We start from the raw sequence: 13,816 nt of genomic DNA on the forward strand, positions 1-13,816 counted from the left end.
ATCAATTTAATTAAGGCGGTGTTCTTTTGTAAAAGTTCGTGTGCTAGGTACGTGTCGATCTTTGCTCGAGGGGAAAAAAGTTGTGACATGCCAGTTACTCCCTATTTTTAAATTTTTATCGTGATTTTAGTATAAATTTAAACTAAATCACGACAATAATTTAGAAATGGAGAGGTACACGATTAAAATGCTTCTCCGGGATCGACTCCGCCTACCTACGCGTATGGACTCGGGCATGCAATATTGTCGACGACACAGTACATCGTTGTATTAATTGTTGTGAACCTCAGGGCGAGACTGAACATTAGATTGGCGGGTGTTGCATTGGATGCATGGATGATGCAGACCTTCCCTTCTCGAAGGAAAAAAAAAATGAAGGATGGCGGTTAAGTTGCTCCGGTAATCTTATATACGTTCAACAAAAGTTCTCTCCATTACATAAGAGGGAACGATCCAAGGCCGTGCAATTGACCGGAGCTGCATGTCGTGCATGTGACTTATGAGAACTAGCTAGGCCAAGATGCCTTTTGCAATTTTGTTCGAAAAGTTACGCCGGAGACGATCAATTTAGCTCGACCTAGAAAAAGAAACTCCGCTGCAACCCTTTCGGTATCAACTCCACCGACCCCGTCGAGCCCGTTCCATCCAGCTCGGCTCCCGTGCAAGAGTGCTAGCCGGCCTAGCACCGAGCAACTCTTGCTTTCTGGTCGCACTTCCTAGTACTGTGTACGACCGGCGGAGCATCGATCGCTCGCACAGTGTTCAGGTAGCCATAGGCATCGATCGATCTGCTAGGAAAAGTCGAGGCGAATCACACGTGAATGGAACTGTGCACATGCGCATCTGGCGTTACGGACGGCATCTTTCTTCATTATGTTCGCTGGGGGGAAAACGGCAAGGACTGCCCGTATTTTTCATGCAGATGTTAATCTCTGCATTTTGTTTTGTCTAGGACGACGTACTGTATTCTTTTTCTTCTTCCCTAGGACAGGGTACTGTATATAGTACAACTACTAGCTATCAGCATTCATTTCCGTAGCTTGGCTTACAAGTGCAGCAAGGCTTCGTTCCTGCACTGCTGCACATGGAGCGGTTTCTACGTACGTACGTACTGCCGCCGTGGAAGATTGGACATTTGTCATTGGATGAAGGGGCACCATGAACACGTACCCGGATATATACATGCCTACCTAGTCTCGTACGTATAGAGCTCATCGATCGATCCGTTTGATGCAATCACTACACAGTGCACGTACACAGAAACCAGGCGCGACCGGCATGCATTTTAATTTGCTTCCGGTTAACGCAAGGGAAAACATATATAACGCCGGAATTAAGCCGGAATGTAATCATCGATCGGGAGCGAGACCGTGCATATACATATTGCTAACACACATGAGAGAATTGAAATTAAACCAAGAGATGGGGAGGCTTGACACTGAATCAACCGCGAGCAATGGGCATCCATGCGTGATATGGAGCAGGCTAGGCCGGGCGCGCGCAGTGGTTTGAGTGATCACATCGATCCATCGGCTCGGAGGAAGAAAGCGCCAAGTAGAGATACATATAGTACGTATAGTACGTAGATGAATGCATCTGTAGACTGTACGTACTGTCTTCTCAGTGCGTTCTTCTCGTCTGGCACGTACGTACTGTACTTCGTACATACTACTGGACGTCTGGACCGAATGGACGTGTACGTGGCCGGTACATGATTGTTCGATCTCCCTTTTCCCTTTCTGGCGTACTACTACGGCGTAGCAGCAGGGCGCGGTACACGTACTTGCCATGACACGTACGTCGCTCGAGGGCCCAGCGTATTAATGCATGGCACGGGCCAGGCCGGGGACGTGCACATGATCGAGGGGTGACCCGCGTATGGTGCACGCTTCGAGCAGTCAAAAGGACAACACGAGATCGATCGGGCCAACGGGCCGGCGGGGTCGATCGTATGTGTGTGTTCACGTACGGCGCATGTGCTACGAGTTGTCGCGTTTGCTCTATCGATCGATCTTCTCTGCCTGCCTGCCTGCCTGCATGCATTTCAATTTTGCAGCCCAAAAACGCGATGCTTGATCTTGTCTCCAACCGGCCGCGCGCTCCCCTGTACGTAATTAATTGTCGATCGCGTCCATCTTTCGCCAACCAACAAATTATTAATACCGCCTGATCTTCCATCGATTTTGTACATACCGCTACTACTTGAAAAAATAAAGGTGTGGCTATACGTCAGGTGCATATTTTTAAGCAAAATGGTTAGATTTCAGTTGACGTATCAGAACCACTAGGTTGTATCATTCGTACTCTCCCTTCTCCTAAATGATGTCATTCGATTACAATCCCAACTCTTCCTTCTCACACATGCTGCCGCTGGATTACGATCCGACAGCCAAACACGTCGACTGATTTCTAACTAAAAACAGACGACTTATCGATAGCAAAACTGGAAAAATAATGTGTGCTAAATAATAAGGATATCGTGTTGTCGATTCGAGCTAGCTAGCGCAGCGGAGAGTTCAAAAATTAATGTCTGCATATATATGCACCCCGGCCAGAACTGGATGCAAGGAGGAATTAAACCAGACTGAAGAATTTGCAGCTCTTATTTCAGATCACGGCCGGCATATCTAATAATTTGCCAGAAAGCTTTGTTGAAAACGTTGATAAATACGGAAAGGTCACCTACTATGCTTAATTGCAACTACAATCTTTTCAGGTAAGCCACCTAAATATACAAATGGATGCCCTCAAGAATACTCCGTGCTGCAGACCTTCAGCTTGTTGTGCAGGCCCTTGCTTGCTCCTTGTCTTTCTCTTTGGCATGCAATAGGCATGCAGGGCATATATATATATATATATATATATATACACACACTACAAAGAGCGATCCCGGCCAAATCTTCATCTTTTGTCAAAGTTGAATGAATGCGTGCATTGCTTTCCGTATAAAGTTCTGACGGTCACATTGCTAGGTAATTTTGTTTCTTGAAGGATGCATATGGTATGTAAGAACAACATGCTAAAGAATACATGAGACTATTTAAGGCTCGAGCACTACATATATAGACGATGGATCAAGAAATGCACAGATGGGCCATTACATATCTTGACGAATTGATACTAGTCTAAATGGTAGCTGCACTGCCATGCATGCATGTAGTTTGAAGAAAACAGAGCAGTTATGGGCGCACTGGGTAGGAGAGCGGTGAAACTTTTCGCTCGCTCATGCAAAAGCACACAGACATGGAAGACGCGGCCTCACGCCGCCCAGTACAAGAGTTCCCAAAACTAACCAGGCATCGGGGCTCAGCGCCATCACACAAGTCTTCTCTTGATAATGCTGGGTGGAAGTACCGAAATGCCCTCCGTGCCCGGCAGATCGAGACCAGTCACACCTCATCGCCTCCTCAAGGGTCCTCACTTGATCAGCCACTCTTCACTTTTGAAGTAACCTATGTAACATGCTGCCCATGAGTAGGTTAGATAGAGGCCCTAGCTAGGTAGAGCTCAACGTACTGTGTGGCACAGGTTTAGGTCCAACTTTTCCTCACCGTGCTTTTGATCTGCCTGCCCTTAGATGTAGCCATTGCATGCATGCACTTGACATATTGCTCTATCTCTCTCACTCTCTTCTTCTTTATAACCGTGTATCAGTACAGCTCAAGCAGCTGCGGCACTACTAAAGCGCGCATGCATGGCTGTGTGAAGTGAGAGTCCTGAGCAGTTGAGTGAGTGAGAGAAGGGCCCGGCCGGCCGGAGAGATCGATGGGGCACCACTCCTGCTGCAACAAGCAGAAGGTGAGGAGGGGCCTGTGGTCACCAGAGGAAGACGAGAAGCTCGTCAAGTACATCACCACACATGGCCATGGCTGCTGGAGCTCAGTCCCAAGACAAGCTGGTACGTATACACAACACCTGCAGCTGCAAGTTCCTGCTACTAGCTAGCTAGCTAGCTACTTCAGGTTATCGGTATGGTTCGGTTCAGTTCGTGCATTGCTGCTATGTGTGCAGGGCTGCAGAGGTGTGGCAAGAGCTGCAGGCTTCGGTGGATCAACTACCTGAGGCCGGACCTGAAGAGGGGAAGCTTCTCGCAGGAGGAAGAAGCGCTCATCATTGAGCTCCACAGGGTGCTAGGGAACAGGTAAAGAATTAATAACTGAAAGATCCTTGCATTGCATTGCTTGCTGCCGTACCGGCTAGCCGGCCCTACATGAGAATCGATCGGCTGTGCGTGCACGTGTGATGGCTAGCTGCATGTGCTGTAACTCCCCACTGTTTGACAGTTACTTATCTGTGCGTGTCATGGCCTATACGCGCGCACAATCACACGTTAACTTGCTGGAGATAAGAGAAAGGGACGACACGAGAATATCTGGAGACAGATTGATCGAGCTGCCTAATTGTGTGTGCTTTGCTGCGCTGCGGCAGGTGGGCGCAGATAGCCAAGCACCTGCCTGGTAGAACAGACAATGAGGTGAAGAACTTTTGGAACTCCACCATCAAGAAGAAGCTCATATCTCAGGCCGTTGGCAGCCTCCACGCCGGTGGCATCCCTTCCCCTGCAGGTAACTACTAAACCCTCTACACTCGTTAATTCAGTAAATCTGTCAATCCGTTCTTCTTACACATCCTCTTTATACGCCACACTATATATCCGACAACAAACATGTAGCGGTGGTGCACGTACTTGTACGAATTGCTAACAACTTGAGCTATGTACGTCACATTGGTGTGGTACAGACTTGTACTACAACATTCTGGATGGGGCAGCAGGACAAGCAGGCGGCATCGCAGCGGCGGGGTGCCCATCTCTGAGCGGGCTGGATCACAATGCAGCTCAAGGAGGAGTCACGCAGTCATCCCCTCCATCTGGATGGGCCAATTTCACCTCGCACCCGCTGTTCCTCCCCGGCGCCGATCATCTCCAGTACGCCGTCGACGGGGACTTCGTCAGGCTGTGCCGCTCGGCCGATGCGTACCCGGAGAACGGCGCCGCCGCAGCTGGCCTCATGGCTCATGAAGCAGCAGGCGGCGCTTCCGCTAACGATGATGATGATCGCAGCTGCAGCCTCCCGGTGTTCGTCGAGCCCAAGGCCGGCGCTTTCTCTGCCGGCCCAGCCATGGGTCCCGTGGTGGACTTCATGGATGCCATTCTCGGGTCCTCGTCGACGTCGGCGGCCAGCGCTTCCTCCGTCGACAGCTTCTCCGCCAACACCGGCATGCAGCTTCATTGGATTCCCTGAGCTTAATTTGGGGCCGGCCGGTGTGTTTGGGTAGGTACGTATATGTAGTACGTACGTGTATGGGTTGATCTTAATTAGCACGCATCCTAAGTTCAGATAATATAGTACTGATGAAATAATCATCTCATGTTTCTTAGAGTACAGTAGTATTTACATGAGTTACCTGTAAATATATATTTCCTGTAATGTGTAGGAATGATATATATAGTATAACCTTATAACATTGGTGTTGCGCTAAATTGAAATTTGTACAACGAAAGATCGATATGCATTTGTATGCATAGGCATGACGGTCAAGACAAATTATGTGCAGGAGCTGCACAGATTCCACTCCTATCGTCCCTCGCTTCCTTCTATCGTATAATGTTATGACAAAAATGTCACTCCCCGCAAGAAATGAAGAAGAGAAATGTTCGTGAAGATTTACTGCAGTATAATCCAGTCTTAAATTGTTCGATTCTACGTACTTACATATATAGCAGAGATGTTTGGCCGATCGATGACTAGCTCTGCCACATTGACATCAGCACCTTCTTTGTTCTAGAGTACACCTCACTGTTGCACGGAGTATATATTTTTTTGGAAGGAAAAAGTCTCAACAAGAAAGGAAAAACGAGGGTGCTGGAACACACGGATTTCACAGAAATTCGGGTCCATCTTCCATACTTCCTCTCGACCGATCTCCTCTTAGAACGAGGCCTGGAATGGGGATAAAGCATTTCTAGAAGATCAAAACAATTTGCTGTCACACAAGTTGACCAGAAGGGCAAGCGCAACCCTTTTCCGCGCCACAAATCACACATGCAGCGTTGTCTTCCTAGGTAGCAAAAGACAGGAACGCGCAACAGTTTTGCAAATGTCTTTTGATGCGGACTGGCTGGCCTACATGTGCGCAAGCTCCACAGCGCAAGTTTGATCAGATATTCAGATAGAGTCATAGAGAGAGCTGGTAGTCGATCACGGGGCCGTTGCACGAAAAGCACAGGGCAGGACGCATCAGTAATGATCATCATGACGCACCTAGCAGTAACAAGCTAGTAAAAGCCCGGATGCGCAAATTTGTTCATTGTTTCGTCTGGATGCAGCGCCGAATCAAGTGATCGTTAGGATGGGGCGTATGTACATAAAAGATTCTAGACTGGACAACAGCGATGTATCAGTGTCACGGTATGACTTCCTCATGTGCACGTAAATGTACAGTGATGAGCCAATGAGGTCTCGTTCATCTTTCTGCCTTCTGTTTTTCTTTCTAGAACCCGTTTTTCAGTTACCCCTTCCACATTTTTTTAGTACCGTAGGTCTCCACGTCTGGCCGATGAAGCACGCAGACGCAGTCTGTGCCGCGTCCCATTGGGCCAAACGGGCCAAGAAAAGGAAGGGATTGGGCTGTTAAAAGGCCCACCTTATCTTCAGTAGGAGTTATGCTTGGCTTGGGAGTTGGGCCACTGGTGTTGCTCCGCCTTCCTGTTTCCACCATGCAACAACCCAAGTTGCAGCATCTGTTTCGGAACCGAATGCACACAAGAGGCGCGAGTCCCTCAAAAAAAAAAAGAGAGAGGCGCAAGCAAAACCCGCTTAAAAAAACGAGAGGCGCAGGCAAAAAGAATAAAAAAAAATGCAACAGTCTGCGTTGATGTTATAACAGGTTAATTTACACATGGAAGCGATCGAGCATGTACTACATTTTACCATCGGCACCACATCCATCATACATCAATGGCCCAGCATCTGTTGCTCGTCGGCGGAGAGCGGCTCGATCTCGCAGGTCGGGATGCCCTCGTTGGGCGGCTTCGGGAAGCCCTTCTTGACGCAGGCCGTGCTGCAGCTCTCGATGCACGAGTTCTCCCGGCACTTGCCCTTGCATCCATCCATGGCCGGGATGTGCGTCCGCATGCACAGCTTCACGCACTCGCACATGCAGTTCTGCCCCGCCTCCGCCCGCTCCACAGCCGCGGCCAGGATCATCGTGATAACCACCGCCATCGCCACCGCCGCCGTGCTGATCCTCGTCGCTGGCGCCATCTCTGGTTATGTTAATTTTCCGGCACTTTCCTTTGATGCAGACGGGCCGCCCGGGTATATATGTGTGTGGTGTGTTTTCGATCGGTTGCAAACCGTACGTGTTTAATTAGCACAAGTGGTTTTCCTTCGTCCGGGATAGGTGCTCTCATGTGTAAGCAACAACTTAATGTGTTGGTAGGCCTTGAAAGGAGGCATTCGATTGGTTAATCACGGAAATGCCTAATAATAGCGTACGTTGATGAAAACTGATCATAGTATATTAATAGATGCTTCACGTAATAATTTTCCTTTTGGCGAGATGATATATACTACAACCATGGTTCATGACAAAAGCAACTTTGACAGACTTTAATTTCGTGCTCGAATGGCAATCAATTTATGCATATTGAAGCTAAATGAACATATAACGTGCATCTAGTGATCTGTTTGCTTGCTGGCGCCACATTCCCTTGAATACAAAACCAGAGGCCAGCACAAAGTCAAATGATCGAGCAAGAGTTTTTTTTTCCGGCCGGTGAGAGCTACATTTAAGCAGTCGGCATCATCGAACGTGTGGCAAAAGCAAATGATAAGAGAAAAAAGGAAATCTCAAAATCCCATCACCATAAGCTAAAAGCATTGACCCCTGGAACATCCCAGCACCTACCGCAACTCGGATAAACTAATAATCTCTGCGTGATTCAACCACGCAGACACGGTAGAAACACGAATAATTGTCCGCACCATGGTTCTCCACCCGTTAGCCAAGCTCATGATTAGCTCAATTAGCTCCGCTGCATTGTCCATGCATGCATCGCACCTTCTAAAGTGAGTAGGTACGCAAATCCCATGCTAAAGGCAATCACTGAAACCACAGCCGCCGGCGCCCTGTTCCTGTGTGGATAACCGTAACGACCTTCCTTTTCACGACACGAGGAAGCGAGTAAAACAGACCGAAGCGGGCGATACTTGCACCAAGACCACGACCAGACTCTGGTGCGCGGCCGGCGGGGCTAAAATTAGGCTTTTTCCCCTCCCTACCTAGCGCAGCGGGGGCGACGTGGATGCGACGTCGGGGCCGGCGAATCGAGTCAGTCAGCTTCGGAGCCGGGACCGAGGCCGGCCACCGACTGAACTACTACTACGTGCGACACCATCCATCCATCACATGACACATCTGAAAAGGACTCGCACCACATGGGGGTGCTGCTGCAGCCTGCAGCTGCTGCCACCCAACGACCGGTGCTGCCCGGTACTAGTATTATATTATAGTGGCCCGCGGGGCTCCCAATTACGCGCTCCGACGACGAGTCCGAAGAGCGTACAAATATGCGCACGAAATTATGTGCCCGAGTCCGTCCGTCCTTCGGTGGCCTCGTGTCTACCAGGACACACGATTTAGGTCAGACATATCCATTTTATTCCATTACCCATTAATGTTATCGAGACGGACCACTCCCGGCCCGATCGAGGAGAGGAGGGTGTCTCGTGCCCGCACGAAAGGAGGCCACGACCTTTCTTAATGCTTGTGCGTACACACCCAACTTTCCAATTATGTACTACGGAGTACGAGACTATATTGTAGGAGTATAAATGTATGCACCGTTTTGATAATAAAATTCTCTATCACTCTTGCCAGCTAAAGTTCCTGGGTGTCTGAGATTGGGGGCGATTAGCCCACAAAAACAGAGGAATTGGATGGTTAGTCCCCTAGAGACCAAGCGGGAGATTAGTTCGGTAGAAGAAGGGGGAAAGGACGTGATTAATTAACGAACGACGACGAGCAATTTTGCCACTCTTTTGGTTTGGCAGTACTTGACTTTTCCCTCAAATCTGTGAAGGTCAAAAAGAGCCGCTCTGCCTACACGTAAAAGCGGGCCCCGGTCCAGAAAAATCCATAAACTATACGCGCCGCGCCCACCCGGCCCGTTCCGTTCCACTCCATTTTGCTCCTCCGTTTCGCCTGGAACATTTTATTGCCCCTCCCTTGCTTCTTCCGTATCTCTCTCCTCTCTCTTCCCCCAACGCCCGCCCGTCCACCTCTCCGGCGAAGCCGATGGCCGCCAGCTCCGGTGACGGCGCCTCCAGGCCCAATGCCCTCCCCGCTGCGCTCGTATCCAATCTGCAGTCGGTGCTCGCGGCCCGCCGTCCGTCCCCGGCCGAGGACGCCGGCGCCACCGCGCCCGAGGCCTCGGCTCCGGTGGCGGAGGCAAAGGCCGATGACGCGCCGGCTAAGCCTGTCGTGCTGCTGACCTGCGCCGGTGGGATCGGGTCGCCGGGTCTCGTGGCGCTCGTCGACGCCCTCGTCAAGGGCGGCCGCTGCGACGTCCACGTATGCGCCCCTGATTCGTATGTCCCCCAATCCCGACACCCGAATTCTCGATTTCTCGTGGCATTTTTCTCTTGACCCTAGGGGATTCATCCCTTTGTTTTGGCTGGATATGTTCTGAACTAGTGTGACTGTCTTAATTCATTATCCCTGTGGTTGTAGAAGCAATTTGATTACAATGTTTTCTTAATTTCAAGGGACAAGCCTGTCTGTGGTCACTCCATTACCATCCGCGAGACTGTTGCAGCGACATCGGTCGATCTCACAGGGGCCAAAGCTTTTGAGATATCAGGTGAGGGCTCTCTATTGATTTGTGCCCCATTACTATTCCTCATTTATTTGACTATTGTTAAGAGTTTTCTGTTTGCTCCTCATGATGATTGTTCATATAGGGACGCCGGTGGATTGTGTCTCATTGGCATTGTCTGGGAGGCTGTTTTCTTGGTCGGCACCTGCTTTGGTATTGTTCTCGTCAGCTATATTTAGGGAGGAAGTGAATTTCCTCACCTTTGTCATTGAGGATTATTTCATTTGGTTTACAGGTGATCAGCGGTATCAATGCAGGGCCAAACTGTGGCTATGAGATGTATGTCCTTGTTTCACAAGTTGCCCATTTATTGTCTGTTTCCATTTTAGTTATGTAATTTATTACAAATCTGTGTAGGTTCCACTCTTCTGCCATTGCTGCTGCAAGAGAGGCCTTAATGTATGGAGTACCTTCAATTGCAATCTCATTGAATTGGTGGGTATCTGTTCAGTCACATTAAAACTCTGTTCCAAATCTACTCCATTATTCGTAATAAGATATGTTCACTCAGTAAAACGATCTAACAACATGTGGTGGATATATGCAACTAGGAAGAAGGATGAAACCAAAGAAAATGACTTCAAGGATGCAGCTGGGTTGTGTTTGCCATTGATACATGCTGCCTTGGCAGACATTGAGAAAGGAACTTTCCTCAGAGGGTGCCTGCTGAATATTGGGGTTCCAAGTTCGCCAGCTGCAAACAAGGTTATTTCATGAACGAAACCATGATCTAAAACAGAAGTTGCATTGTCTGACAGCTAGACCTTGTTTCTTGGAGAGAGAAAAATCTCTACCGTGTTTATTGAGAAACTTTATCATAGCGCAATGTGCATCTATCTGATTTTCGGCTTTGAACTTCTTCAGGTACCATAGTCATATGCTAGTTTCAATTTGGATACATCCTTTTAATATGGATCTTAACTAATCTTTCACACACCCAATGGATTGTCCTGAAATATTTTAAAGGGCGCATGGGCTCATAGTTTTTTTCCCGTGTCATGAACTCATGACTTGAACTTTGGCTGCTGGGCTATACAGAGCAGAATGTTTAGCCATGTTGGTATTACCTTAACCACAAGCGTGATAATTTGTGTCAAGTTTTTCTTATTAAGTACTAGCAGAGTACTTGTGCATTGCTACAGAGTAAAATGTTGCACTATATGTTTAGAGAGAGTGTCGTACTGCCATATATTATCTTAGATCATATAATTCATATTCGTATTTATCACTGTTATTTGTGCAAAATCAACAAGTGACACAGTCCAACGATGATGGACCGCCGCCACCGATTGATTCTTTTATAGGAGTAAAGATATACTGATTGTAAGGTCATGCAATTATCTGTGCAGCAAATAACTGAATAAGCCTTATTAAATTGGAGGAACAATAGTATTTGGTTAGATCTTGATAGTGGCAAAACCAGGTCGCTTTGGTATCTTCTGTTAAAATTTGCATTCTTTTGGACAACTGTTATGGAAAAAAATCTAGCAATAGCAGAAGAGGCATCACGACTAGTGATTATGTCTCTTCTGTTTGCTGCTATCGACTGAGTTTATCTTCAGATAAAATTTGCATTCTGTTACAGGCAAAAATCTATAGTGCTTAGGTGGTTTTGATCATTTTTAATACATAACTGCCTTCTTGTGTTAATGCATCTCTATCCTGATGCCAGGGTTTCAAGTTGACCAAGCAAAGCATATACAGTCCTGCTCAAAGTTGGCAAGCTGTGTCGACAAGTCGACCTGCACCTGCTGCTCACTTCATGGGCATGCATCAAAGCCTTGGTATTCAGCTTGCACAGCTTGGGAAGGATGCGTCTGCTGCAGTATGAATCAAATCTTATATGGCACAAAAGTTTATTACGTCCTCATTTAGCGTGTTATTATATTCGTTTGCTGTTTCATCTTCAGGGAGCTGCACGCAGGGGTAATACTCAGCGGAAGGCAGTTGAGGTCGAATCTGTTGCAGCTGCAGGGAAACCAGATGCTCGAGAAGTAGTGAAAAAGTCTTTCCGTGCTGAGGTAAATATATTACTCGTACAACTTTACAAGAGCTTTGATATAGCAAGACAAAAACACATGCTCAACTTCTTTAAACACGTATATAACAAAAGAACTTCTGGGCAGTACCAAATTTGGTCCTATGGTCATATATAGATTGCAAATAGCGTGGATTACTGTTGATGTTTGTTAAAAGTGAAAATGTATTTCTGAGCATGTTTTTAGGCACATGTGAACATCCGGGTACCTTTTTGAGCATCCTTTTCTTATCTGGCTGCATAAAAAATTGCAGTTCATCGAGAAGCTGCATGAAGGTTTGGATGATGACATTGATTTGAGAGCTTTGGAGAATGGATTCGTGAGCTCTCTTTCTCTCTGTGTGTGTTTGCGTGTGCCGTTCTCATGTGCCTAAGAGTTTTTCCCTTTTACAACCTGCAGATATCTGTCACTCCTTTGAATGTGCATGGGCGCGTGGAACCTGAACTTGAAGCTCCAGCTTCCGACTGGCTGTCAGCAGCTGTGGCTGTAGACAAAGAAAAAGAAGCTTCTCCAGCAACATAACAGACATGTACACCCTGTAGCTGCTTTAGTCCTTGCATCGGTGTTATCTTCTCTCACCTGGCTTTATTGGTTTGATTCTTCTTTGTCTTTTGCACTTCATGTTTTTCTTTTGCTAGTTTTTCTCACGATTGCCGGTTTCTTCGTCATGTAAAAATGATCTGATGCTGGTATCCCTACAGTTTGGAAGTAACCATGTAGGCCATTGCATCTACTAGACGAATACTGCCAGCCCCCACTATTTTTTCAGAGTGGTTTGTTCTCGAAAGGTGTTGTGTTTAGCATCGGATGAATGTGACTGGTTTTTACTTTGTACCTACCTCCTGCACGGTGTTCTACAAAAATGTTTTGACCTCGTTTAGCCTGGAATGCAATTTTACAACTCAATGTGGTGGCCTCTCGTCTTGTTTGGTTTTACGATGGTTCCTCCGGGCTCCGGGCATTACCTGGTGGGAGGAAGCTTCATAATATATGGTATAGCTTCATATTATAAAGTACTCCGTATATTGTTAAGACAAGGGTTTGACCAATAATTACTCTAGTAATATGCACACGTGATATAAACGTTATGTTATTTGATTTGTATTAAAAGTAGTACTTGCTAATAATTCTAATCTTGTATCACGTAAATACCTGCTTTCCGAAATGTACACACGGACACCGGACATGCTGTCAACGTTTTGAAATCTTTACCACTGCTCATCTTTTCTTTTGGCTAACCAATATTATTTATTTATTTATTCACCGTAAATTATAAAATATATAAGTTCAATGCAAAACATTTCAGCAACCACATAAGGAGCCTAACTCACTTTATGAAAATAATATTATTGCACTTGTTACACATAAATAAAAGCGATCGCAAAATTTTCCTTACATACTATGCATTTTACATTTATTGGATTCGTTTGCACATTCACACTATGAAAATAAAGGTCACCGCAATATTCTCCTTACATACCATGCATTTTATTTTTAAACTTTAACATATCATTGTTGAAAATTGTAAAAGGTAAAAGGCGAGAGCGAGAGACACTTAGTGGAGGGAGTACAATTAAGAGACACTTAATGAAAAATTGTAAACCTTTCTATTATATCTATATGTTTTTTAGGCATAGATACACATATCTGGACAAATTTGAGTCACTTAATATTGGACGGAGGGAGTCTACAACTGACTATAATACTGATTTCTTCTTATCCAAAATATACTGTGGTGTGTGTGTGTGTGTTGAACTGGAACAGTGAAACCAAGCCGAAGCATCTCTGGTTGTGAACATGAAACAACTGATAACATTGTGTATTGTTTTGCCAAAAAAAAAGGATTTTACTGGTTGAGGTAAAAGACATTCGAGATTCGAGAAGCAGCATATACGCA

At 46.5% G+C, this 13,816-nt stretch overlaps 2 protein-coding genes across 2 annotated transcripts; both read left to right on the plus strand.

Annotated features, from left to right (window-relative positions):
• The first annotated feature begins 3,508 nt into the window (after window positions 1-3,508).
• LOC100842650 (transcription factor MYB4) lies at window positions 3,509-5,502 on the plus strand. Its single transcript, XM_024458424.1, has 5 exons — window positions 3,509-3,528; window positions 3,655-3,898; window positions 4,012-4,141; window positions 4,429-4,565; window positions 4,741-5,502. Exons 2-5 carry the CDS (start codon window positions 3,766-3,768, stop codon window positions 5,241-5,243), a joined length of 903 nt encoding a protein of 300 aa, XP_024314192.1. The 5' UTR covers window positions 3,509-3,528; window positions 3,655-3,765; the 3' UTR covers window positions 5,244-5,502.
• Window positions 5,503-9,186: 3,684 nt separating this feature from the next.
• LOC100842342 (5'-nucleotidase SurE) lies at window positions 9,187-12,825 on the plus strand. The gene is made up of 10 exons (XM_003569612.4): window positions 9,187-9,593; window positions 9,771-9,865; window positions 9,966-10,033; window positions 10,116-10,159; window positions 10,238-10,315; window positions 10,432-10,585; window positions 11,553-11,705; window positions 11,791-11,901; window positions 12,173-12,238; window positions 12,319-12,825. Exons 1-10 carry the CDS (start codon window positions 9,301-9,303, stop codon window positions 12,439-12,441), a joined length of 1,185 nt encoding a protein of 394 aa, XP_003569660.1. The 5' UTR covers window positions 9,187-9,300; the 3' UTR covers window positions 12,442-12,825.
• Window positions 12,826-13,816: the final 991 nt, after the last annotated feature.

This window comes from Brachypodium distachyon, chromosome 2 (assembly GCF_000005505.3).
Source record: "Brachypodium distachyon strain Bd21 chromosome 2, Brachypodium_distachyon_v3.0, whole genome shotgun sequence".
In the NCBI taxonomy this organism is placed as follows: Eukaryota; Viridiplantae; Streptophyta; class Magnoliopsida; order Poales; family Poaceae; genus Brachypodium; species Brachypodium distachyon.